Source organism: Antechinus flavipes, chromosome 3 (assembly GCF_016432865.1).
Source record: "Antechinus flavipes isolate AdamAnt ecotype Samford, QLD, Australia chromosome 3, AdamAnt_v2, whole genome shotgun sequence".
Lineage (NCBI taxonomy): Eukaryota > Metazoa > Chordata > Mammalia > Dasyuromorphia > Dasyuridae > Antechinus > Antechinus flavipes.
The window spans coordinates 561,378,136-561,405,598 of NC_067400.1; the positions used below are offsets into that span (position 1 = coordinate 561,378,136).

The following is a 27,463-nucleotide window of genomic DNA, read 5'->3' on the forward strand; positions in this document are numbered from 1 at the left end:
ACTGCATCTATTCAACATACTTAAGCTTGCATCTTGTGACAATGGAGGGTCTTTCAGCCCTCCCTGGCTCAGCTATTTGATTCCCACACTGCTCTTAAGGTGAAAGTTCCTGCCCTTTGTTGATTCAGTGAAGTGAGCCATGTTTCCATTTCTATGGGGCCATACTTTAGCCCCTAGAGAAGGACAACTTTCGCCTCAACTTGTAATTATTTCTGAACCTCAATTTACATTGAGGTAATGTTTTATCTTGTTTGTGGGAGAATTTTGGAGAGCTTGGTATTTCCTGTTTTATTCCACCATCTTTCCAAAACATTCTCACAGTTTATTCCATTGCATTCATATACCAGTTTAGCCATTCCTAATCAGTAGGTATCTACTTTGTTTCCAATTCTTTGTTACCACAAAAAAATGCTGTCAAAAGTATTTTGGTACATATTGGAAACTTTGTTTTTGTCAGGCGACTTCCTTGGAAATATAGCTACTAGTAGAATCTCTGGAAATTTTATTCATATTATTTGCATAATCTGAATTGTTTTCCAGAAAGGGTGTTCTAGTTCACAGCTATACTAGCAAGGTACCTGATTTATTTGGAGGAATGTAACTAAGAGAAACATCCATTTGAGGGAAGCTTGAGTTGGCCTTTTAGATCTGTGATTTCATTAGATGATAACTAAGTTTTCTGGGTGTCCTGAATATATAATTGTTTCTTATTTACGTTTGAACTCTTTTAATTGAGGAAGTACTCACATTTGATTCTAGTGTGATATTGTAATACCCATCATATTTTTCTCATTATCCTGGCTTAGAAGTTCTCATTTTCCAAACTTAACAGCTGCAAGGTCCACAAGGTTGGCCTTGTAATTGTGGAACAGGGAGTATGAGCTAGCTGGTTCCTATATTATTATTCCCCGTTATTATTTATAGAATTAGAGCCCTGGCCTCTATCAATTTGCTAGGCTCCATGAAACAGAAATATGATTTCCAAGCGTACTTGGGGAATTCCTTGAAGGAGGGGATGAGCTGTTATTTAGGATGTGAAACCCTGGGGGACAGTAGTGGCTTCAGGTGAGCCTGTTTCCTCAGTATTTTGCTGGGCTTAGGCAGTCCAAATGCCTTTTGTTATTGCTGGCTTTGACCTTAGCCAAGTTGTATTCTCTGTCTGAACCTGTTCATTCATTCATCTGTAAACAGAGCTGGATTCAATTCAACATTTAGTGCCTATTATGTGCCAAGGACAGGGGCCAGAACAGCCCCTGCTTTCAAATAGCATACATTCTACTGAATATAGGTATATGGTGCACACTGTACCAGATCAATGCAAACGGAAAATAAGGATGTGAGGAGGCGGACATCAGGAAAGGTTTCACGGAAAGAGGAGGAACCCTCGCTTAGGCCTGAAGTTGAGGCGGGGGGTGGGGCGGGGGGGAGTTAATTTCCAAAAAGCAAGTTCCAGGCACCACTATGCAAAAGGCCCAGAGAGGGGCTGTGGTGCTTGGAGAATGCCCGGTTCAGCAAGGATATAATGGAGGGTGAAGTATAAGATGACTAGGACTGAAAAAGTTAGGAGTCCGGATGAATAGGGCTTTAAATGGAGGGTGGGAAGGGCATCCTATGGAGTTTCCAGATTTTATTTTGGGTCTGATCGGGCTCAGACCAACTTCTACCAGTGTTAAATCTTAGGGTCTTCTCATGGGGAGCCTGGCCCAGGCGTGAGCCACCTGAGGTCGGAGCACCAGGCACAAGGTTAGGGACTGAGGGAAAACTGGACAGCCTGGGCGCGACTGTACTACACCTGTCGCCTCAGTCTTTTCCTCAGTTCCCGCCCTAGCCTTTCTTTTTTCTCCCCTCTCTGCCCGAGGCGAACGCAAGGACATGCCCTCCCAGAGGTATGGGACGTCCTCGCGCCTGCGCGCCTCTCTTCCCGTGCCCCCCCCCCCGCCTTCGGGCGCGCTCCCGGCAGAGCCTGAGCGCGTGCTCGATTGCGCGCCCCGCCCTCGGGCCGGTGTGCGCGCGCTAGCTCCTGGTCGCGGCGGCGGCGGCGGGGATTGTTTTTGTTGTCGCTTAAGACCGGAAGAACCACGGGAGCCCCCTCCCCTGGGCGCCGCCGCCGCCGCCGCCCCCTCTTTCTCCTCCCCCTTTTCCTCCTCCTTATCCCCTCCCCTTCACCCCAGTTTTCCGTCCCAAACCCATTCCCCCCCCATCGTCAATATTCCGGAGATCAAGAGGTACGCGGCGGCGGCGGCGGCGGCGGCGGCGGCGGGGCCCTCAGCGGGAGGCGCCGCTGGGGAGCGGGGCGAGGCGGCTGCCGCCGCCGCCGCCACCGCCGCCATGGAGGCTCTGGGACCCGGTGAGGAAGCGAGCGCGAGGGGCGCGGCGGGGACACGCAGGCTCCGCGGCCGGGGCGGGGGGCGGGGGAGGGGACCTGCGCGCGCGTCCGCCCGCTCTCGGCTCCCCCCGCTGGCCCCTCCCCACCCGACCCCTCCCGGGGGATGCCTGTCAGCTCTGCTGGGAACTGTCCCATTTCTCTTTGAGTGGAGAAGGGACTCTGAAAAAGTGCCGCCTCCGAGAATGGCTCTCTTGACCCCTAAGGACTGAGGGGCCGAGTAGCCCCGACTTCTCCACGTGGTGGCTAGGTTCTCCAGGTGCACGAGGTAGCCAGCCTCCCCCTTCTTTTCCCCTCCCCCTTGTGTATGTGTGTTTGTCCGTGTGTCCGTCCCTAGGGGCAATCTCTAGCAGGACTCGGTGGATGTCTGTCTGTGTATATATATGCGTGTGCCCAGAACCCGGTCTTCCCTGCCTAGTCTTAAATTGCCCCAGTATTTAGACTTAGGCTGTTCCTTGAGAGTTTTTTTTTTAAGCAATCTCTTGAGATGCCTAATACTTGACCAAAAGATAGGCGATCGGTCTCCTCTTCAGGAATTCTTAGGATGTTACAGATGCCTTGCAGACATCAGATAGGGTTTACTGGACTGTAACCAACAGGTGCTCCTCTTTTTTGCTCTGGCACGGGACTTTTATTTATTTATTTGTTGGAATGGGGAGTGAGTGTAGATATATTGGCTCTGAAAAGTAAACTTAAAGTGTGAACTAGAAAAGATATTTATAATAGTTTTGTAGAGTATGGACAAAAATCACGTTTGAGGGCTTTTGAAACTGTGAGTTTTTAAGTACAATTAAGTGATTACTCTTGTTTGCCGCTTTAAATTGCCTAAAGGACCTTCATTATTTATAGATCTGGCATATTACTAGAAAAGTTTCTCCTTTAGAGTAATTAAACTGGAAGGAACCTTAATGTTAATCTTGTGCAACTCCCTCATCTGACCTTATTCAGAGGGTAAACGACTTTCCCAAGGTCATTCTCTTTGATGGAGCTATAAATTAAATTTTATCTTTTCTGATTACCAGTATTGTGCCCAAATCTTCTGTACTATATCAGTAATCACATCTTATTTATAAGACATTTTTTCAGAACGTGAACAGATCTCTAGGATCAAGCCAACACAAAAAGGATGAAATGCCCCTCTTAATAAGAAAACCAACTTAGAGATATAACTAAAAGTCTGCTTTTAGTTATAGTTTTCTTTATTTCCTTCATCCCATGTAAGAAAATGTTTTTAGTGTAAAAATTTAAGCATATAACTAGAAAGAGTATTGGACTGGATTGGGTCCTGGGCCTTCTTGTGCCACAAAGCATATTGTAATGGGTGACTTTGGATATGTCATTTATCCTTAAAGCCTGATTTGTCTTTTAGTCATCCAACTCCTCATGACCCCATTTGGGGTTTTCTTGGCATGGATGCTGGAATGGTTTGTCATTTCCTTCTCCAGATCATTTTACAAATAAGGGAATTTAGTTAAACCTCTTTAAGAATTGTCAGGATGTTGCAAAAATTGGTTAATAAATAGGGTTAGTCGATTTGACCAAGGTCACACAGCATAATAGTAGTCTTAGTCTGATTTAATTTTATTGTCGTTCAGTCAGTTTCAGTTATGTCTGACTCTTTGTAACTCCATTTGGGATTTTCTTGGCAAAGATATTGGCATAGTTTGCTATTTCCTTCTCCAGCTCATTTTACATTTGAGAAAACTGAGGCAAACAGGATTAAATAACTTGTCCAGAGTCACCCATATAGGAAGTGTCACATTTGAATTCAGATGAGTTTTCCTGACTCCAGGTTATACCCTGAGCCACCTGGTTGCCCCAAAGTAAAGTGAAGGATTTCAATTAGATAAATTATTTAGCTTCCTTTAGGTATGAAAAAAACAATTCCCGACCTTTTCATTTCTGACCTTTACCAAGGAAGACAAGCAAGTGTTTATACAAGTCTTAATTTTTTTTCAGTCCACCTTTACCCTACATCATCTAATACATTAGCATCATCTAATACAGAATATGGAAAAGTAAATGACCCAGGGATGGGTAGGGAATCTCCCTGTTTTGACTAAATGTGTTCAGTACTGTAGTAAATCAAATATTTTTAACATTTATTATTCATCTGTCATTCTTTGGGAAATGATTCCCTTTCTCCAGAACAACCTCTTGGTTACCAGGAAGTAGGTATCAATACTCTTGAATAAGAGCAATAAGGTTAACTAATTAGGTAACTATTTGCTTTTGAAAGAAGTGGATCTTAAAAATTCCTAAAGAGCACTAGGGACAATACCAAGTACAGATTATGTGAAAATTAGTTGTTAGGGGGTCTGTGGAGCACTGAAAAAACTTAAGTATCTTTTTTGTACAAAAATTTAGATTTGCTACATATGTTAATAAATATTTTTAAAACTTGAGTTATGTTTTAATATCTTTTATCAAATGGGGTCAAAAGCAAGTGCTCTATTCCTCAAGTTTGAAAGCACAGCTACTTCTTTTGGGAAATTCATTTTCCTTTGCTGGAACATATTCTCATTTTGTTCTAGGTGAAAGATTATTACAGTCACAAACCCTTAAAATATCCAATTTTCTGTTTTAACTAACCGTATATTAAATAGTTTATTTTTATCTGTATTTTATGCCATAATTAAAAGAGAATAAACTAATTCAACCTAACAAATCACAACACTCATGTGTTATCAAGATGCCAACAAAGCTAAGAAATATTTTTATATGTGAGAGCCTGTTATTGTCCTAATTTGCTTTATTTTCAGAATTTGAATAAATTGATAAAAAATAGCTATTACTTAATCTCTTGCTGCTGAAAATCAGCCTGTGCAGACTACAGTGGTGTAGACTATAAAACAGTATAGGGTTAGTAGATCATCTCTGATCTTGGAATGGTACCCATTTCAAGAATATGGAAGTGGATTTGTTTTAAAATACAAATACATAAAATGACCTATCTTTGGAACCACTTAGAGCACTGTCCCGTAGGGTAAATTTTATAAATTAGTGTGTTGTTTTATTTAATCTTAATGTAGTTTCCTCTTTTCAATTTTTTCATTAGCCTTTAGATTTCTAGATATTCTGATGGTTTATATTCACTATAGCATAATTGTATTTTATCAGAGAACATAATCATTGTTTCTTTATTTCTTCAGGACCTCCAGCCAGCCTTTTCCAGCCACCCCGTCGCCCTGGCCTTGGAACTGTTGGGAAGCCAATCCGTCTTCTAGCCAATCATTTTCAGGTTCAGATTCCTAAAATAGATGTCTATCATTATGATGTGGATATCAAACCTGAAAAACGGCCACGTAGAGTTAATAGGTAAGTATTATAGATAATGAATTCCGGAAGAAGTTCAGTTGTGTAAAAGAAAAACAAAGATGGATCATTCTGGCATCAACTGTGACTTCCAACATTTTGTTTTCCATATTTTTTAATTATTTGTAGCCTTGTGTTCATTATTTCTTGAATAAATTTGATCCCTCCAATTAAGCTGTTTGAGGGCAAGGTCTATTTCACATAGTATTCTTATATTCCCAACAGTGCCTACCACTAAAGTAATAGATTGTAAACTGAATTGAGTAAAGGTTTAGAGGTCAGAAAAATGGGCTCTAACAAGAGGCAACAAGAGTTCTCAACACTTATGGATACAATTTGGAGGGGTTGTTGTAGAAAGTAACATAATGTGAAAATTTAAGATTTCAAAATAGTCAAAGTGGTAAGAATAGATATAGGAAAAGACTAATGGAAGTTGAAAAAAATAAAGGATCACCCTCAATTATTGAACAGAGTGGAGCCTTGTACCTAGTAAGAGTTTTTCAGATTGTTTTATAACTAAATCCCAATAGCAGAGGTTGATGATTCTCTAAGTAGTAAGAATATCTGCATTTTTCTCTGGTTCCATATCCTACTAAGTGACCCTTAGACTTTAATACAGTGTCTTAAAAATGCTTTCTTCATGTACAATTCCCTTTTTTATTATTGTGCATTTGAAGGTTTACTTTTACTGGCAATTATTAAATTTATTTTAAAAATAATTTTTATTGATTAAATCTTTCACTTTCATATCACCTAAAATTTCTCCTCTATCCCTCATCTCTTTCCTCCCATGAAAGCAAAGAATGCTTTTTTTCTCTTCTTTTTCTTTAAAAAAGTAATCAGTAAAAGTACATCAGAAAATGTATGAAAGTCTATGCAGGGTTCCATACTTGTAACTCCTCATCTCTGAAAAGGGAATGGGAGAAGGTATCTTCTTTTATCTTTTCTTGGGGACCAAGCTTGTTCTCTGTAATTTGGGCACATTCATTTTCAATTGTTTTTTAGTTGTCTTTACATTTACATTGTTTTTGTCATTGTACATCTTTTCTTCTGATTACTTTGCATCTGTTCATGTAAGTGCTTGTTTCTACATTTTTATCATATTTGTCATTTCTTATAGCACAATAACATTTCATTATATTCATATACAACAGATTTTTTTTTTTAGCCATCCCCCAATTGATGAGAATCTACATGTTTCTAGTTCTTTGCCACCACCAAAAAAATACTGCTATAAATGTATTAGTGTATATTGAATCTTTCTTTCTTAATTACGTTTTTGGGGCATGTGCGTAGGAATCTGTGGTTCAAAGATTATAAACATTTTAGTTAATTTATTTGCATAATTGCAGTTACTTGCCAAAATGGTTGTATTAATTTACTGTTCCACTAATAATGCACTAGTGCACTCATCTCTCCACAACCCCCCCTAATTTCAGCTGTTCTCATCTTTTGTTATTTTTGCCATTTAGTTGGATGTGAATTGAAACCTCAGGATTGTTTTGATTTGCATTTCATAGTTTGCAGTTCTTTTGAGAACTGTTCTTATCTTTTAACCACTTATTTTTTGGGGAATAGCTTTGGTCTTATCTGTTGTCTGTATATCTTAGATAGTCTTATTCAAGAAGTTGGATACAAAGATTTTTCTCCCTTTCTGCTGCTCATTCTAGATGGATTAATTTTGTAGAAGCTTTTCAATTTTAAGTGATCAAATTTGCTTTTATACCATTTTTGATTCAGAATACATCTGCTACTTTTAGCTATTTAAAAGGCATTTGATGGGCTTCGTTTCTAATTTTTTTTAATGGCATGAACTTTAATATTCAAGTACCATACCCATTATGAATTTATTGTGGAATATGGTACAAGATACTGGTTTAATCCTAATATTTTCAAGGCTGCTTTTCAGTTTTCTTAAATAGTTCTTATCAAATAGAGTTCTTTCCTAAGTAAATCATGTTTTCAAGTTTATTCAATATTAGGTTATTGAGTTCCATTATTTCTGCTTTTCCTTGGACTAATCTGTTGCATCACTCTACTTTTTTTTGACAAATACCAAATGGTTTTAATGATTGCTGCTTTATCATACAGTTTGATTTTTGGAAGTCCCATTCCCCCTTTATCTCTATTTTTTTTTTTTTCTTTTCTTTTCTTTTTTTTTTTTTGATATTTTATATCTTTTGTTTCTCCAAATGAATTTTGTTATTATTTGAGTTCTATAAAATATTGATTTGGAAATTTTGTAAAACATTAAAACTCAAAATTAAACTTTAGTATTATTGTCATTTTTATTATATTGACCCAGCCCAGCCCAGGTATAAGCAGTGACTATTCCTCCAGCTATATAAGTTATTCTTTAGTTTTGCAACTGTCAATGCTGAAAAATTGCCCATGCATATATCTTGTAAATAAAAGGCTATCATTAAAAAAAATTAATTAATTAAAAAAATGTTATTCTTTATTTAGGGTACGTTTTGTAATTTGAACCTGCACAAGTATTTTGTATGCTTTATCCTCAAATATTTACATATTTTGTAGTTATTTATATGAGATTTCTTTATTATTCCTACTTGGATTTTTTTTAAATATAGAAATGTTAATTTCTGAGAATTTTTTTTTTGTAGCTGACAAACTTTACCAAAGCTCTCAATTAGTGTCTTGCTTGATTTCCTAGGAACTTAAAAACAAACCATCATTTCACTGACAGAGGATAGATTTTTGCCTCTTTCTATAACTTGAATTTCTTTTTTTTGGTCTTATTACTTAAGATTTCTAGAACTATTATGAAGTAATAGAGTGAAAAATGGTCATCCTTCCTATAGGTATAAACCCATATAAAGTTTCTATTGTATCCCTATTTTATATGTTAATTTCAGATATATTTTATTTTACTAAAAAAGAAAAAAAAAAAAACCTTCAATGCCTTATTTTACAGGATTTTTTCCCAGTATATATTATGGTTTTCCCATATATTATGGTTGCTAAACATAGAATAGAAAAAAATTACACAATTCAGCCAGCAGGAGAGGCAGTTTAGTATAGAATATATAGTGTAGTATAAAGAGTTGGAATTAAGAGACAGATCACCTGGGTCCAAATCCTCGCTTTAATATTTATTAGCTGTTTGACCACAGACAAATCACAAAACTGTCATATTGCAAGGTTGTAAAGAAAGCATTAAATTTTAAATATTATATAAATATTAGTTATCTTTTTAGCAGTTATATTTCTTATAAATTAGTGAGTTGACTTTTGGCAGTAGTGGAAGCAGATCTTAAAACCTAGCATAATTAGGCCTATAGCCTTCCCTTATTAATATCATTATAAAAAACAACAGACATTTATATAGTGCCTTAAAGCTTGCAAATATACATTTTCAGACATGGCTAGGATTCTTTTTTCTTCATTGTACTTATTTGGGGAAAGGGCAGGTTCTACTGAAAATGGGAAGCAATTTCAAAGTCAGAATGATAAAAAAAAAAAAAAAAAGAAAAGCATCAGTAAAACATGTCAAAGGGTGCAGCTAGATAGTGCAGTGAATAGAGAGGGATTGGCTCTGAAGTTAGGAGGACTGAATTCAAATTTGGCCTCAGACATTTGATGCTTCCTAGCTGTGTGACCCTGGGCAAGTCACTTAACCCCAATTGCCTTAACCAGAAAAAATAAAAATTTCTTGGTAAAAGAAAAAGATAAAAATCTGGAAATCATGTTATATAAATTCTCATTTGAGCTTCACAATAACCTGAGGAAGTACTACAGGTTTTATCCATATTTTATGTGGAAATCTAAGTTTAGAGAGATATAATGACATACTTACCCTTGCTCACACACTTAGCATAGAGATGAGATTTGTACTCAAGGTTTTCCATACTTTATGCCCAATACTCTTTTCATCAAGCTTATGAGTTTACTGCTGGGCATAAGAAGTGTGTCAATTATGATTCTGGTGAAATTATTCTGGACAAGTTTTAGACTGCCAACCTCGTAAGAGCCACAAATTAGTAAAAGATTTCTGGGGTTTTGTTTCTGGGTTTTTTTTTCTTCAATTATCAAGAATTTGGATTTTTTCTTCTTTTTATTTCCTCATCTACTGGAGGAAAAAAGAAAGAGAAATTCTTCTAATAAGTGCGTTGTCAAGGAAAATAAATTTCTACATATCCAAAAATGTAGATCTTATTTGATATATTTAGCATTCATTATTAAAAGTCTTCTGGAATTATGATCTGGTCATTGCATCAGAGTACTTAAATTTTCCAAATTGATGTCTTTACAATGGGGTTTATGTTATTAATAGTTGTCTTAATACTGTTCATGTCAGTCTGTATTAGTTCATTCAGATCTTCGTAGGTTTCTCTGAATCCTATGCATACTTTAATATTTCTCACAGCACAATCATATTATTTATACATATGTGCCATTATTTATTCAGCCATTTCTCAGTTGAAAACCTTATTAGTTTCCACTTCTTTGCCATTACAGAAAGAGCTCCTATAAATATTTGTATACATATGAAATCCTTTTTTTTTTTTTTTTAATCTTATAGGCCTGCATTGGTTTTTCTTGATCATAATGTATGGTCAAGTTTTGTAGCTTTGAAGGCATAGTTCCACATTCCTGTCCTGAATGACTAAGCCAATTACAATTATTTTCTTTTTTTATAAACTTTGCACATCTGATAGTTGAGAGGTAAGAACTCAGTTTCTTTGTGTTTCTCATAATTATTTGTGATTTAGAGTGCATTTTTCAAATAGTTGTGGTTGGCTTAAATTTCTTCCCTTGAAAATTGCTTGTTCATATCCTTAGCTCTTTTATCATTTGTAGAATAGTTCTTGTTTTTTATTATACATATGAATCAATTACTTCTATCCCTTTGGAAATTTGACCTTTATCAGATTGACTTGCTGTCAAGATTTTTTCACAGTTAAATATTTCCTTTCTAATCTTAGTTATGTTGTTTATTTGTGGGGTTTTATACAAAACCTTTTTAATTTTGTGTAAACAAAACTTATTTTTTATGGGTTTTTCTATCCCATATTTGGTCATGACTTTTCCTCCTACCCATGTATCTGAAAAATAATTTTTTTTCTTACTCCTAATTTGTTCATGATATTATCTTTTATATCTGGATTTATATGTCAAGATAATCTGATCAATTTGGAGCTTTCCTTGGTATTTCATCTTAAGTGTTGATCTAAACTAATTCCTGCTAGACTGCTGTCTAGTTTTCCAGTTTGGGGTCATATAAACAGGCAGTTAGGTTCATTTGCTTCTGTATATTGCATATCTATTCTATTTCATTGATCAACTTCTCTTATTTCTTCAGTACCAAATTATTTTGATAATTAGGACTTTGTCATACTTTGAGACTTGGTATACTTGGGCCCCATTCGTCTCCATATTCATTATTTTCCTTGAATTTCTTAACCCTGTGTTCATACAGATGATTTCATTATTAATTTGTCTAGTTCTGTAGAGTACTCCTTTGGTAGTTTGATTAGGATAGTATTCTTATACATTATAATTTATTTCTACTACTGTTCGGTTCTGCAAACATATATTGTATCTAGGATATACTGCAACATATCTAACATATATAGGACTGTTTGCCATCTAGGGGAGAGGGTGGAGGGAGGGAGGGGAAAAATCGGAACAGAAACGAGTGCAAGGGATAATGTTGTAAAAAAATTACCCTGGCATGGATTCTGTCAATATAAAGTAATTATTAAATAAAAATTAAAAAATAAAATAAAATAAAATAAATAGATTTTTAAAAAAATAATAATTTATTTCTACTTTTCTATGAAAATAGGGGTATAGGACTAAGGCCATATTTTTAGATCATTGCAAGTGTGTGAAAGGAAGAATGGCAAATCTGTTCTCAGATACTTCCTAGTTGTGTGTTCCTAGGCAAGTCACTTCATCCTGTTTGACTCAGTTTCCTTATTTGTAAAATGAGATGGAGAAGGAAATATCAAATCACTCAAATTTCTTTGCTAAGAAAACTCCAAATGAGCTTACAAAGAATTGGATATAACAGAAAAATGACTATACAACAACATAGAATAAGAAAACTATGAAACTACTCTATTATTAAAGTCAAGACTGTGAAATATAATCAAAAGTTAAAAAAAAAAAAAAAAGGAAGGAAGGAAAAACAGGATAATGCCACTTAAGCATATCGGTTGTCTTTCATTTATCTTATAAAACTATGAAAACTTTTACTTTACCTATATTCTTAAGTTGCTGTTTCAGAAATTCTGAAAGAAAGTTTACATTTCTTAAGGGAATGGAAAATACAAAGGTATATACCTTTCTGTAGCTTAGTGGAAAGAATGCTGCATTTGGAGTTAGGACCTGGGTTTGAATTACAGCTCCACTGTGTAGCACTTCTGCCACTTTGGGCAGTCACTTGACCTCTCAAGGATTCTGTTTCCATATCTGTAACCAGGTTGGAGCAGGTTATATGAAGTCTCTTCTGGCTCTGAATCCTAAGCACATTTTCTTTTTTTTTCTTTTTTTCTTTTTTCCTTTCTTTCTTTTGTTTTTTTTTTTTTTCCTTTTTTTTTTTTGCTGAAACAGTTGGGGTTAAGTGACTTGCCCAGGCTCACATAGCTAGGAAGTGTTAAGTGTCTAAGAGCAGATTTGAACTCAGGTCTTCCTGACTTCAGGACTGATGCTCTATCCACTGTACCACCTAGCTGCCCCTGTAAGCACATTTTCATGTGAATTGTCTTAAATGAATTATTTGGGTTGTATAATTTATTTGGAAAGCCTTAGCTCTTACCCCATCTAGGCCTTAGTTTTTGCCCTTATAAAATAAGGAAGGTGGAAAAGACTTGAATGTTTATATTTTTCTCCTAATATTTCATGACACTATAACTAAATCATCTCTGACACATTGTTTTAGCCATTTGTGAAATAATTTTGCACATAAGAAATAACTCCCAATGCTTGGGGAATCCTATATGTTGGTAAGGCTCACATGCCACATGTGTACAGTTCATGGCTTTTCATTGCTCCTGTGTTTTACATTGCACAGACTCCGTGCTTGGGCACCACTGACAGCAGCTGTGTTTGTTCAGTGCCAGGGCACAATGTGTTATGCTGTATGTATGCAGGTCATGCCTTGTTTTGTTATGTGAGATACTACATTAGTACATTTTAAAAATGAGATGTTCCAATGTGCTTCTTTCTTTATTTTATATGTGAGTATTGTAGAATAAATTCAGACTGAACATAGAGTAACTGTATCATCATTTAATATCCAAGAGAACCAATTTATTGCTTTGGGAAATGATCTTGATCTTCTATTCCTGAACTGCTTCCCACTCTACTCCTGTGTTCTTAAACTTTGAGGTTCTCCCCCCCCCATCTATGTCATGCAGTTGGAGGTATTCATCACTAGTGGGTTTTAAGTAAAATTAATTTTTAAGCTTTTATTCCCCCTAGGAAGCAAAAGTAGTACTGCTAATCTTCTTGTTTATGGTTTGGATTTTTTTAAAGCTCTAAAGGATTTTATAGCCTATGCCAAAAATCCTATGCCAAATTTTCTCCTCCCCCAATTTATGTTGTAGGTTTTTCAGTGTTTTTTTTTTTTTAAAGAACTAGTAACTTGCTTTAAAAAAATATATGGTTTAACCCTGAAGTCCATCATATTTAGTTTTGACTTAAAATTAGATAGTTGAATATGAGTTGTTACTTTCCTGGCTATTGACCATTTTCAAAGCTAATTTCCTTTGTTGTTTAAGGGAGGTGGTAGATACAATGGTGAGACACTTCAAAATGCAGATATTTGGTGATCGACAACCTGGCTATGATGGCAAAAGAAACATGTATACAGCACACCCATTGCCTATTGGACGGGATAGAGTAAGTATGGATTATAGGTGGAAACAAGTCATTTTGGCCTTAAGTTACTTAAGTGAATTAAAAAACATCTATTTAGTACCTCTTTTTTTATAATGCTGTATATATGATGGTGATGACTCTAAGAAGGCAGCTCGGTGGCTCAGTGCATAGAACACTGGACCTGGAGGGAAGAAAACCTAGAATTCAAATCCACCCAAGACTCTGTGACCTTGGACAAGTTCTTTAACCTTTGTTTGCCTCAATTTCCTCAGCTGTAAAATGGAAATAATAATAGCTCCTACCTCCCAATGTTATTGTGAGGATCAAATGAGATCATATTTGTAAAATACTTAGCATAGTGCCTGGCTAGCTATTATTACTGTTTCTTATATGATTATGCTACTGATCCATCATGAATAGAAGATATGCTTAGGACATATTAATCCTTCCCCTTTTCCTTACCCAGCCCTGTGTGACCAGCAGATTATATTCAAGACAGCTAACTGGGATTAGATAAAGAGCCTTCAGCCTTGTGTAACTAGCAGGTATATTGTGCACAAAGCTACATAGGCTACTTAGAGGTCAAACCTGGAATCTTAGCTTTGTTTGCATTATATTCTATCTGTTATAATCAACTCTTAGAATTGATAGATTTTACGTAATCACAGCTATAGTTCTTCAGACTTGGATTATAATGAAATTGGTTCTTCTAGCCTGCTAGATTTGACCTATATCAGCGATTGTTTTTCTTAAGTCCTTCAATAGTTCCAGCAGAGCAAAGTTCTTCCTTTCACATTTATGGATTGCTAAAGCCAAAACCTGCCAAATACAGGTTTTATGACCCTGTTTTTACTTGACTTCTTAATGAGCATACACATCATTCCTGATAAATGCAGTTCTTTTACTTAAATAGAAGACTATTTCATTCAATTAGCTTTTTCTGTATAGAGCTGTATTAAGTAAAACTTGACCTTATTAACATCCCTTCTCTTAAGTTGCAATGGGTAGAATACCAGGTCTGGAGGCGTGAAACACCTGTGTTCAAACCCAGCTCCAGACAGTCATTTAACCTCTGTTTTCCTTAATTTCCTCGTCTGTAAAATAAGGATAATAATAGGGATAATAAAATACATTATTGAGAAGATCAAATGAGACAATATTTGTAAAGTACTTACTGGAGTGTTTGGTATATAGTAAGTGATGTAAATGTCAGTGATTATTACTATTTTAATTTTTAGTGGAATTACTAGAATCAAATCTGTACTAACAAGTGAAATTTAGACTGTCATATCTACATAAAAAATTTGAACACTCTGGTATTGCTTGCCATTCTATCCATTTAAAAACCTTGGGAAATGATTGTGAAAAAAGATTGTGGCAGGGATTTATAATTTACAAGAAATTGTGAAATTGATGTTTGATGAAAAGAGACTTCATATGATAAACTTCACAGTAACAACTTTAACAGTGTGTATGTGTGATCTTTTTTCTCCACCAAGGTTGATATGGAAGTGACTCTTCCAGGTGAGGGCAAAGATCAGACCTTTAAAGTGTCAATTCAGTGGGTATCTGTAGTAAGTCTTCAGCTACTTTTGGAAGCATTGGCTGGGCATTTGAATGAAGTACCTGAAGATTCTGTACAGGCACTTGATGTAATCACAAGGCATCTGCCTTCTATGAGGTGAGTTATTCCTGTTGGGTCTGTACCACTTAAGTTCAGCTCTCTGGAATATGTTATTTTAGGGTTTCCAAGATGGTTTCTGCATAGTTCCTCTTTCAGTTTCCTGATTGAATAAGCTCTTAGAAAAGGCAGGGGAGAATAGGAGAACTTTTTACTTGTGAAACATGCCAATTCTTGTTTCTTCAGGTATACGCCTGTGGGCCGTTCATTCTTCTCCCCTCCTGAAGGTTACTACCACCCTCTGGGTGGAGGCAGGGAGGTTTGGTTTGGCTTCCACCAGTCTGTGAGACCTGCCATGTGGAATATGATGCTGAATATTGATGGTATGCAAGAATTATGCCCCTACTTCACTGTTTTAATCCTACTCATTCTCAAAACTAAGTGTCCTTTTATTCTTTTTATTAGTATCTGCTACTGCTTTCTACCGTGCCCAGCCTATCATTGAGTTCATGTGTGAAGTTTTAGACATTCAGAATATTAATGAACAAACAAAACCTCTTACAGACTCCCAGCGTGTCAAGTTTACCAAAGAAATCAGAGGTTGGTATTTGTGTTAAAGTGGTTTTATTCTAATGAAATAACTAGCATTTTGTTTCCACATGGAATTTTATTTGAGAGGGAATCATGTATAACTGAGACTAGTTTCCTAAAGGTTGGAAGATAAAATTAGTCTTATTATCTCCTCTCCAATTTATCCATTTACAAGTATGCTTTGTAGCCTTTTAAAAATAATGGCTGCTTTATTACTCTGTTTTTATCATTGTGAATGTAATCTAATACCTTTGTTTTGGAATTTCTTCTATATTAGGTCTTAAAGTTGAGGTTACCCATTGTGGACAGATGAAACGAAAATACCGAGTTTGTAATGTAACTAGACGACCAGCCAGCCATCAAACGTATGCTGATCAGATCTGAAAGGATATTTAACGTTGAATTGTTGGGTACTTTGCTTGGGTAGTACTCCTAAATGCCTTGTTTATCTGACTCATTTGAAAATAATTTTCACATAAATGTATTTTCTAAATACTAGGGAAAATCTCTTTCAGCAGTTAGTATTTAAAATTTCAAACATTTTTGGCAAAAATATTTATAGATTATATTGCTTTTTTGGCTTCTATTTTTAAAAATACATAATTTGATAATTCAAGTTCATCATGATGGACTTCATGAAATTATTACTATCATTATTTTGATCTAGACTTGTAATTTCATCATTGCCAGTGAATCTTGGTATGGATTCCGTACTAGATAGGCTTACCAATACAGATTGGCAACCACTCTGTAATTGATAGTTTCAGAGAGTTGCCTAAGTACTGAAAGGGTCAATGAAGTGCCTGTGATCACACTGTGTACATATTTGTGTGTGTGGAAACCCAAATCTTTCTAACTTCAACTTCAGCCCTTTATGCATTATAGTATACTGCTTGTATTATAATTCAGTATAATAGGTTTTTTTACTCTTTTATAAATGTGTCCAGACAGCAATGTTTTTAATAGTTTTTATGTTTTTTCCCTAATTATCAGTTGTTGCTACTTCTTGTATTCACAATATTTCTCGAAGGTATATTTTTATATCTCTCTGTTGAAACCAAGATTAGTCTTTATAATTATCCTTGAAATATGAAAATTAACATTTTCATAGAAATAGTCATTGTATATATTATTTTCCTGATTCTGCCTCCTTCACTTTGCATCAGTTCATGTAAGTTTCTCTGTGGTCTTCATATTCATTTCTCATAACACTAATATTTCATTACATTCATGTATCATTATTTAGCTATTCTCCATTTGATGGACATCTATTTTGTTTCTTATTCTTTGGTAAAATTGCTGCTATAAATATTTTTGTTGTATCGCACCTTTCTTTTAATCTTTGACCCTGAAGTACCTATCTAGCAATGGTATCTCTGGATCAGAAAGTATACATTTTAGTATGATAATTTATTTTACAGAATGCTTGGACTAATTCATTACTATACTAGTCAAAATCTAGGTTACTAGATTATCAATGGATAACTACAGTACATATTTTTACCACAACTTCTCTAGCACTGACCATTCCATTCTTTTACATCAGTAGTGTCAAACTCAAACAGAAAAAGATACCTACTGATACTTAGAAAACTAGAAATTAACATAATCTATGTTGTATTTTTATTCATTTTATTAAACATTCCCAATTATGTTTAATCTGGGTCTGGGAATGTTTGACACTTTTGTTTTATATCTTTGCCAATTGGTTCTTGTTTTAATTTGAACATTTCATATTGTTAGTCATATTGCTCACATAGAGCAATACTTTCATGGTTTTCAATCTTTTAAATTTTTAGAATTGTTTATTAATATAGTTTTACCTCTTAGCCATTGATTAGGAAATAACTATTAGTCTTCTATATTTATAAGCAAATGCACTAATTTCATAATTTTTCTAACATATTTATTAGAAAGCATATTAAAACCTAATGTATTTTACTAATTACTTGAAGTATTCTATTTGAATGCTTCATATAGCATTTCCCTGACTGAATTATGGCACTGAGACATTAAACTTTACAAGTAGAATTACTTCTAATGTATTAACCCCTACCCCCACCCCCACCTCCCCACCCCCCGTATCAGATGTTTGGTGATATTCCCAGCATTAACTGCCCTTAGTTGGGTGTTTCTATAGTTTATATCATTTTGCATTAACTACTTTTCTGCTAACTGTGTTGTCCATAAAGAGGTATGCTTTTGTAGAATGAATTAATGAAGTTAGGGGAAATATGGCTATATTTCATACCAGTTCACAAGTTTGTATCATACTATTCAATGTAAAATATGAAGGGCTATTTTTAAAATAGACATCCTCCTCTCCTCCAAGAAAGCCTGTTTGTTAAAAATTTCGAGTTTTGTTAAGTTACTGTTTCTTGGTGTGTGAGGTTCACTGATTAGTCAACTACTTTAAAGATTTGTTTGTGCCAGCAAAAGTAGAAAACTAATTCTACATATGTAAACTGAATTCTTGTTAAAAATTGATTTAAATACTTAAAGGAATTTAATTACCTCTTCAAAGAAAGACTTAGTTGTACTTACTATGGAACTAGTCAATTGGCTAGCATTATCCTGAGCACCAGAGATAAAAGTCTATAAAAGAATGAAGCAATCTTACTCTCAAGGAGCAAATATTCTATTGGGAAAAACAACAGATATAGATAAAAGTATATTAAAAATAAATTATGAAATATGAACTATATACAAATGGCTTAGAGGTTAGGATTTTATTCTTAAAGTATGAGTTGGTGAAAATTTTCTAAATAACATCATCCTACAGTTTTCCTCTACAGCTGGAAAATGGTCAGGCCATGGAATGTACAGTAGCCCAATATTTTAAACAGAAGTATAGCCTGCAGCTTAAATATCCTCATCTTCCCTGTCTCCAAGTGGGACAAGAACAAAAGCATACTTATCTTCCTCTTGAGGTAAGTTTGAATAAATGGACTCTTACTACTCTGTCACATACTTAGATTATTTACTTGTAAAAGCTATCCTCTAACCTAAAATGTAAAATTGAGACAGTTTAATGCAGTTTTTATTTTTTTTTATTTATTTTTAGGTAGAAAACACTGAGACTTTAGCTATTATTTCCATTTTTCTAAAATTTTTCTCATGAAGTCAGGTTTGGCAAAAAGCCATTAACTTAGTCCTTATTTGTTTTATCCTAATGGCAGGTCTGCAATATTGTGGCAGGACAGCGGTGTATCAAGAAATTAACTGACAATCAGACATCCACCATGATCAAAGCCACTGCCAGATCTGCTCCAGACAGACAAGAGGAAATCAGCAGATTAGTGCGTAGGATCTATTTTTTTTTGTAATCTTAGTTATATACTGAAAGAAAGAAAGGCTAACAGGAAGTTTTCCTAATGTGATATGATTAGTTTTTTGTTCTTATATCTACCAAAAAGCCTCATCTTTATTTCATTGACTTTTGACTTTGTTTTTGTCTTTAGTTAAAAAAACAAACAAATCTGAGCTGCTTGAAAATGATCATATCTTACACATTTTTATATCCATTCATGATATGCAACACAGTACCTTTCATATAGTGTGAATTTTCAGTAAATATTGAACAAATTTAAATGGTGTTTTATGTAATATTCTTCTCTAAAATGTAATATTCTCTGGGAGCAGGTTTTTGGGGGGCTTCTGGAGGCAGCCTTCCTTTTAGTTCAGTATAATCACTCCAAATGCAGCCAGGTATTAAAGTCTAAATCCTTTATTGTCTCCTTCAAAGTCTTATCTCCTTCACTTGAGGCTTGGCTAGTTTTCTGAAGGCCTTCCGGATTTTGGTTTCAGTGTTCTCCACAGGACAGCCTGCCACCACTTCTATGTCTTCCTTCGTTCTCCCCGATTGCCTTCTCTGGCTTCTGAATCTGCTCAACTGAATCCTGGCTGAGGCTCCGAGAGCTTCTAGTGACAGCTCCTCCTTATATGTTCCACACTGAGTATATGCTAATCATTATATCACTAGGAAACCATTATTTGATGTAGGATTAAATCAATGCTAAACTAGATTTAATCACTGTCTCCTCATTTCCACTTACTTAGCACCTTGTAAGAATCCTAACAGTTTTATACTACAAAAATGTAAAGAGAATTTGCAGCACCTTTGTTCTACTTAGGAGAGCAGTGAGTTTGCTGTATAAGAGATACTGAAATGATGCATTTTGTCATTTTGCCCCATTGCCTCCTTAACCAAGATGACAATTTTTTCTGGTTTTTTTTTTTTTTTTTTTTTAGGTGAAAAGTAACAGTATGGTGGGTGGACCTGATCCATACCTAAAGGAATTTGGTATTGTTGTTCACAATGAAATGACAGAGTTGACAGGTAGAGTGTTGCCAGCACCAATGCTACAATATGGAGGCCGGGTAAGATGGTTTTGGGGGGTATTTTTTCCACTAAAACACCTATTCCCAACCAATCATGCAATATTTTTTCAGTCATATGTTACTTTGACAGCAATATTTTTCATCTTATATCCCTCTAAACTTGAGAATTATTAAGCTTTCCACAGATACTGCCTATTTCCCACTATTATAACCTTAAATTTGTGGCAATATTCCTTTAGTCAAGGAATAGTAATAATGATGGAGGGTTTTTTCCCTTTTGTTTACAGTTGCTGAAATAAACCAAATTCTCACCTAAGGTAAAAGACTGAGTTGAGGTTCACTTCTGCAAAAAGCATAAGTGAAGAAAGCAAATGGCAAACCAAGGACCAAGTCATAAGGGAGACTCAGGCAGTGTGAGAGATTCGTCCTAGTAGGCCCGCCTCTCTTCTCATTTGACACTGTCTTGCTTAGTTATTTCATCAGCTCCTATGAGTTCATTTATCACCACTATGCTGATGATTTCTAGATCTGTGTATACAGCCTAGTTTCTCTCCTGAACACTATGCATCATACACATTTTAACTCAGTATGTCCAAAGCAGAACTCATTATCTTTCCCATGTAATCCTCTCCTCTTTGGAACTCATATTCATGGCATCAATATTATCTTCAACTTCTCTTCGACAACCCCACATACCCAGGCCATTCCCAAATCTTGTTTCAATGTTTACTATATCTTAGCTATATATCTCCTTTTCTCAGATACAGCCACTTTCCTAATGCTAGTCTTTATCACCTCATAACTGACTGTTGCATAGCTTTCTAGATTCCCTCTCTCTCTCTGTTCCACTCTATTCTTCATTCACATATCTGATTATGTTAAAGCACAACTCTTATGTCACCTCCCCTGTTCAGTAAATTTCAATAGTTCCCCATTAAACCCAAGAACAGAAATAAAATCCCCGAGTTTTTAAAGTTCTTAAAAGCCCCTCCTATTTTTCCAGTCTTCTTATATTTTATTCTTCTTCACTCTACAGTCCAGAGTGACACTGGCCTTCTTTCTGTTCCTCACACAACTCTCCACATAGGCCTGATGCCTTTTCACTGGCTGTCTTTTATGCCTAGATTTCTCTGCCCTCTCACCTTCCGATCTCTTGGCTTCTGAGACTTACATCCCAGTTCTGCAAGAATTCCTTTTACTGCTTATCAGACTGCTGATGTCTTCTCTCTGAGATTACCTTCCATTTACAGTATATATATTTTGCATTTACCTTTTTTTTTTTACATAGAACCTCCCTCATTAGAAAGAGACAAGTCCCTTCAGAGAAGGACCATGTTTTTGCCTTTCTTTGTCACTGCTTAACAGTGCCTGATACAAAAGAAGCACCTGATAAATGGTTGTAGACTAATTAGGTAGATCATCATTTGACAATCTTGGGAAGAAGCTTATGCCACTTAGCAGTGCAGAACATTCCTAGACTGTTATAGAACTGTGAAGAGAGCCTTAATGAATCTGTTATCAAACCTATTCAGGAACAGTGGCAGAGATTGAGACCCATAGAAGTCAGAGATTGAGATCTCATAGAGATGAAGGGTTTTGTCCAATTCACAGGGCGGATTGATGGCAGTCACATTAGACCTGCTCTTTCAATTCAGCATTTGACTCCTCTTACTTCCACACATTAATGTGAGCTTTTGCTTATTGTGCCATTATTATTAACATGCTCTTGAATTGTAATCTATTCTCTTCCCCCTTTTTTCTTTCCCCTCTGCACTCCCAAAAAGAATAAAACAGTAGCTACACCTAACCAAGGTGTATGGGATATGCGAGGAAAACAGTTTTATGCTGGCATTGAAATTAAAGTGTGGGCTGTTGCTTGTTTTGCTCCTCAGAAACAATGCAGGGAAGATCTGTTAAAGTGAGTATATATTTTTTAATCTATGTAGCTAGGACCTATGCCTTTCAAATATAAAATGTTACATTTAGAGTCTTTGTCTTATGTCTTTAGGGTCTTCTGCATATATACTGGCAGTTGAAATCCTAGTTCTGAGAGTGTCCTCACCAGTCTGGAGGAGGGAGGGAAGGTTTGTGCTGGGGTTAGTTTCATACCTGAGGATTCTGTAAAGTAGAATGGTAGTTTTATACCATACACTGAGGTTTTGTGGGGATTCCACCTCCCAGCTACCTGAAAGTATTTTTATCTGTTCAACTGAGATGAAAAAGTAGATTAATTTTAGCCATTATGCTTTTGTTAATTCTACTGGTTCTGAAGCAACACTGACTGGAATTATTGGTATCAGTCTATATCACTTTTTATACATTTATTGAGGAAGTAAAATGTAGAAAAATCAAGGTAAAAAAAGGAAGTTAATATTAAGGGAAAGAAATCTTTAAAATAATTGACAAAATAAACAGAAGAAGATTCTGAAAGGTTCATACATGGGTTGAAGTAAAGATATGTTTCCTGCACTACAGTTCTCATTTACTATATTTAAATTAAAAATAAATTTAATTTTTTTCAAATCCTAGTTGCTTTTTAATACTTGTCATTTGGGGAGAGGTTAATTGCTGGGCCAAGCTTTAATTTAATCCTAGCATATCCTTTGATAATAATATGTTTATCTTAAAACTCTCTTAAGCACAAATTGACTTAACTCTTTTTAAGCCAGATATATCACATTACCTTTGAGGCAACATTTTAGTCTGCATTTATTCTTAAAATTAAAATGAAAACTCATCATTTGACAAGCTCTTTGATAACATCATATTCCACTTCAGCTCCAGTATTGTAGCCCAGTCCAATTCTGGCCGCTGTTTATGCTAAGTTTTAATATAGAATTGGCTATTCTGAGAAAAGCATTAAATTATAACAATTGCTAAGCACCAGACTGACCATGAAATAACAAATTCTGTGTAAATGCGTTCTGTTTCATCAGGAGTTTCACAGATCAGTTGCGTAAGATTTCTAAGGATGCCGGGATGCCTATTCAGGGTCAGCCATGTTTTTGCAAGTATGCACAAGGAGCAGATAGTGTGGAGCCCATGTTTAAACATCTGAAGATGACTTACGTAGGCCTGCAGCTGATAGTGGTGATCTTACCTGGGAAGACACCAGTATATGGTATAGTTCCTGTTTTATTATATTTTATCATCTGTTAAGTGATCATATAATTTTTTTTTAAATTATATGGTAGGTATATGCATAGTCTCTTGTTTACATAGTAAACATAATAAATGGTTTTATCTGGTTTTTATCTATGGTTTAAATGATTTTTATGGAGTTACTGGTAATTATCAACCTACCACTCCTTCTTACCTGTCCTTCTTTGCTCCGATGATGCTACAGTTACCTTCCTTAGTACATAACTGATGGTATTGCTGTATTGCTCAAGGTGCTTCAGTGACATTCTACTGTCCACTGAATATAGTTCTTTAGATTCATAAGACTAAGTCATTCAAGACTCTTTACAATCTGGAATTCTAAACTTTTTTAACTTTTAAAACTTTTATTACTCCCTTCTTTCCTTGAGTCATATCAGGTTACAGCTATAAACTAGACAGATTTTGTACTTTCTTGCCTCCATGTCTTGTCTACCTATGCCAGAATACCAACCCTACCCTTTTCTTTTCTTTGCCTTTTGTAATTCTACCCATTAGATAAGTTAAAGCATTTATTAAGTTCTTTGTGCTGAAATGCTAGGTATATGAGAAACAGTCCTTATCCTCAAGGAGCATAGAGGGGAAGACAATAAGTAGAAGAAGCTGGAAAAGGGGTGGGAACTGAGTTGTCAGAAGTGTGAGAAGGCCCTGGGATAGCTGTGGAAAACTCCCAGAGTGTCAGGGACTGATCCAGGTAAGAGTGTGACTGGCTTGGATACTTCCTTGTGTGGAAATTCCAGGAGGAACCCATCCTTTAAGACCCATCTCAAATGGTACCTCTTCATGGAGCCTTTGATTTTCCTACCCCCAAAAATGATAATTTTTTTTTTCCCTTTCTCCAACCTCAATATTTTGGCAGCTTTTTTGCTGGGGGTGAGGTTGGGTATGTGTGAGATCTTTATTATATTATAAATTTGATTAGAACAGGAACTATAACATATTTAATCTTTTTATCTCTTATCACCTGACACTGGAGTCAGGTGGAGACATCTGACACCTAATAGATCTATAATAAATAATTATGAAGTTAGGTGAATCACCTAACTTATTTTATTTGTTTGCTTTTAGCTGAAGTTAAACGTGTTGGTGATACCCTCTTAGGAATGGCTACTCAGTGCGTTCAGGTGAAAAATGTAGTAAAGACTTCTCCCCAAACTCTGTCTAACCTCTGCCTGAAGATAAATGCAAAGCTTGGTGGAATTAACAATGTCCTTGTACCCCATCAAAGGTAAGACTTAGTTTGAATCTTAGTTTATAGGCTTTGAATTGGAAGAAACCTTAGAGGTCACTTAGCAAATTATAAGTTGTATAGATCAGGACTTCTTAAACTTTTTCTACTTGTGACCCCTTTTCTCCTGAGGAATTTTTATGTGACTCCAGTTATATAGTTATATAAAGTAGGTATACAAATCAAGCCTTTACTGACAATAAATAATAATAAAATAAAAATAAACAAATAATTTCTCAACTCCACCCACACACACATACAATTCCATAACACAACCCACAGTTTTAAGAAACTTTGGCATAGATAATAAGTGACACAGTAAATACCAGAGTAGCAATTTAAACCCAAGTCCTCAGACTCTAAATTCAACTTTATTTCATGGTACTTCATGTTTAAAACCTGATATTTTTCAACGGAAATTGTTGAACCTAAGAGTAATCAAATGTGAGAATAAATAGTGCAGTGTAGTGTAACATATAGAGGAATTGTTTCTGTCTTGATAATCCCTTTTTTTTCTTTTCTTCTGTTCAGTATTTTTAATAGCTTTTTATTTTTCCAAATACATGGAAAGATGATTTTCATCATTCATCTTTGCAAAACCTTGTATTTCAAATTTTTTCTCTCTGTGTTCTTCCCTCTCCCCTAGACTAATCCAGTATAGTTTAAATGTATGCATTTCTTCTAAACATATCTCCATATAAGCCATACTGCATAAGAAAAATCAGATCAAAAGAGGAAAGTAAAAAAAAAAAAGACACAAGGAAAAAAATAAACAACAACAACAAAAGTGAAAATACTATTTTTTGATCTACATTCAGTCTCCGTAGTTCTCCCTCTGGTTGCAAATGGTTCTCTTCATCACACGTCTATTGGAATTGCCTTGAATCATCTTGTTGATTGTTGAAAAGAGCCAAGTCCATCACAGTTGATCACATAATCTTGTTGTTGCTATGTACAATGTTCTCTTGCTGGTTCTATTCACTTCACTCAGCATTACTTCACATAAGTCTTTCCAGGCTTTTCTGGAATCAGCCTGCTCATCATTTCTTACAGAACAATAATATTCCATTATATTCATATACTGTAACTTATTCAATCATTTCCTAACTGATGGGTGTCTACTCAACTTGCAGTTTCTTATCACTATAAAAAAGGCTGCTACAAACATTTTTGCACATGTGGATCTTTTTCCCTTTTTTGTGATCTCTTTGGGATACAGTCCTAGTAGAGACACTACTGAATCAAAGAGCATGCAAGTTATATAGTCCTTTGGGCATAGTTTCAAATTGCTCTCTAGAATGGTTGGATCATTTCCCAACTCTACCAACAGCACATTAATGTTCCAGTTTTCCCACCTCCCCTCCAACATTTATTATTATCTTTTCCTGTCATCTTAGCCAATCTGAATAGTGTGAAATTGTACTTCAGAGTTGTCTTAATTTGCATTTCTCTAATCAATAGAGATTTTGAGCATTTTTTCATGTAACTAGAAACAACTTTAATTTCATCGTCAGAAAATTTTTCATGTCCTTTCACCATTTATCAATTGGGGAATGGCTTGTATTCTTATAAATTTAAGTCAGTTCTCTGTATATTTTAGAAAGGAGGCCTTTATCAGAAATATTATATGTAAAATTTTTTCCCCATCTTTCTGTTTCCCTTCTAATCTTGACTGCATTGGTTTTGTTTGTATAAAAGTTCTTTAATCAAAATTATCCATTTTACATTTCATAATGATCTCTGTCTTTTATTTGGCCATAAATTCCTTTCACAAATCTGAGAGGTAAAACTATCCCTTGTTCTCCTAATTTGCTTATAGTATCACTCTTTATATCTAAATCACGAACTCATTTCAACCTTATCTTGGTATAAAGTGTTAGATGTTGATTATTGGCTAGTTTCTACTGTAGTATTTTCCAGTTTTCCCAGCAATTTTTGTTAAATAGTGAGCTCTTGTCCCAGAAGCTGGAGTCTTTGGGTTTGTCAAACACTCAATTGCTATAGTCATTGATTATTTTGCCCTGTGAACCTAACTTATTCCACTGATCGACTACTCTCTTTTTTAACCAGTACCAAATGGTTTTGATGACTGCTGCTTTATAATAGTTTTAGGTCTGGGACAGTGAGGCCACCTTCATTTGCCTATTTTTTCATTAATTACCTTGAAATTGTTGACCCTTTCTTCTTTTAGATGAATTTTTCTTAATTTCTTGGCAGTTTGGCATGGCACTGAGTAAGAAGATTAATTTAGGTAGAATTGTCATTTTATTATATTGAGCACTTGATATTCTTCCAAATATTTAGATCTAATTTTATTTGTGTGAAAAGTGTTTTGTAACTGTGTTCATATATATAGTTTCTGGCTTTTTCTTGGCAGGTAGACTCCCAAATATTTCATATTATCTACAGTTATTTTTTTATACATTGTTTTATTTTTTCTTGTTATACATTTACATTTTTTTTTTTGCTTTGTTACACACATTCTTTATAAATCATGTTGGGAGAGAAAAATCAGAACAAAAGGGAAAAACCACAAGAGAAAAAAAAACACAGAAGAAAAAGAAAAAACAGTGAACATAGCATGTGTGGATTTACATTCAGTCTCCATAGATCTTTCTCTGGCTGCATATGATATATGCATTGGATTTTCTATCCAAAGTTTATTGGGATTGCCTTGAATCACCAAACCACTGAGAAGAAACAAATCTTTCATAGTTGATATCACACAATCTTGCTGTTATTGTGGACAGTATATTCCTGGTTTTGCTTGTTTCACTCAATATCAGTTCATGTAAATTTTTCCAGGCCTTTCTAAAATCAGGCTGTTCATCATTTTTTAATAGAGCAATAATATTCCATTACTTTCTTTTTTTTTTCTTTTTTTTTTTTAAATTTATTTTTTAATTTATTTTTTATTTATTTATTTATTTTTATTTTTAATTTTTTTTATTTTAAATTTTTATTTAATAATTACTTT

The 27,463-nt window shown here is 35.1% G+C and overlaps 1 protein-coding gene across 2 annotated transcripts in view; it reads left to right on the top strand.

The window, feature by feature from the left end:
- The first annotated feature begins 1,995 nt into the window (after window positions 1–1,995).
- LOC127555407 (protein argonaute-4) overlaps window positions 1,996–27,463 on the top strand; it is a 67,719-nt gene continuing 42,251 nt past the window's right edge. For both annotated transcript variants that reach the window (XM_051987671.1, XM_051987670.1), the window contains exons 1-13: window positions 1,996–2,347; window positions 5,536–5,701; window positions 13,447–13,567; window positions 15,046–15,227; window positions 15,414–15,550; window positions 15,633–15,767; window positions 16,036–16,123; window positions 18,541–18,688; window positions 18,938–19,057; window positions 20,010–20,138; window positions 21,884–22,017; window positions 23,036–23,220; window positions 24,327–24,486. In XM_051987671.1, coding sequence (XP_051843631.1) covers window positions 2,329–2,347; window positions 5,536–5,701; window positions 13,447–13,567; window positions 15,046–15,227; window positions 15,414–15,550; window positions 15,633–15,767; window positions 16,036–16,123; window positions 18,541–18,688; window positions 18,938–19,057; window positions 20,010–20,138; window positions 21,884–22,017; window positions 23,036–23,220; window positions 24,327–24,486 — 1,724 coding nt within the window. In that variant the 5' untranslated portion in view covers window positions 1,996–2,328. The remainder of the gene's footprint in view (window positions 2,348–5,535; window positions 5,702–13,446; window positions 13,568–15,045; window positions 15,228–15,413; window positions 15,551–15,632; window positions 15,768–16,035; window positions 16,124–18,540; window positions 18,689–18,937; window positions 19,058–20,009; window positions 20,139–21,883; window positions 22,018–23,035; window positions 23,221–24,326; window positions 24,487–27,463) is intronic.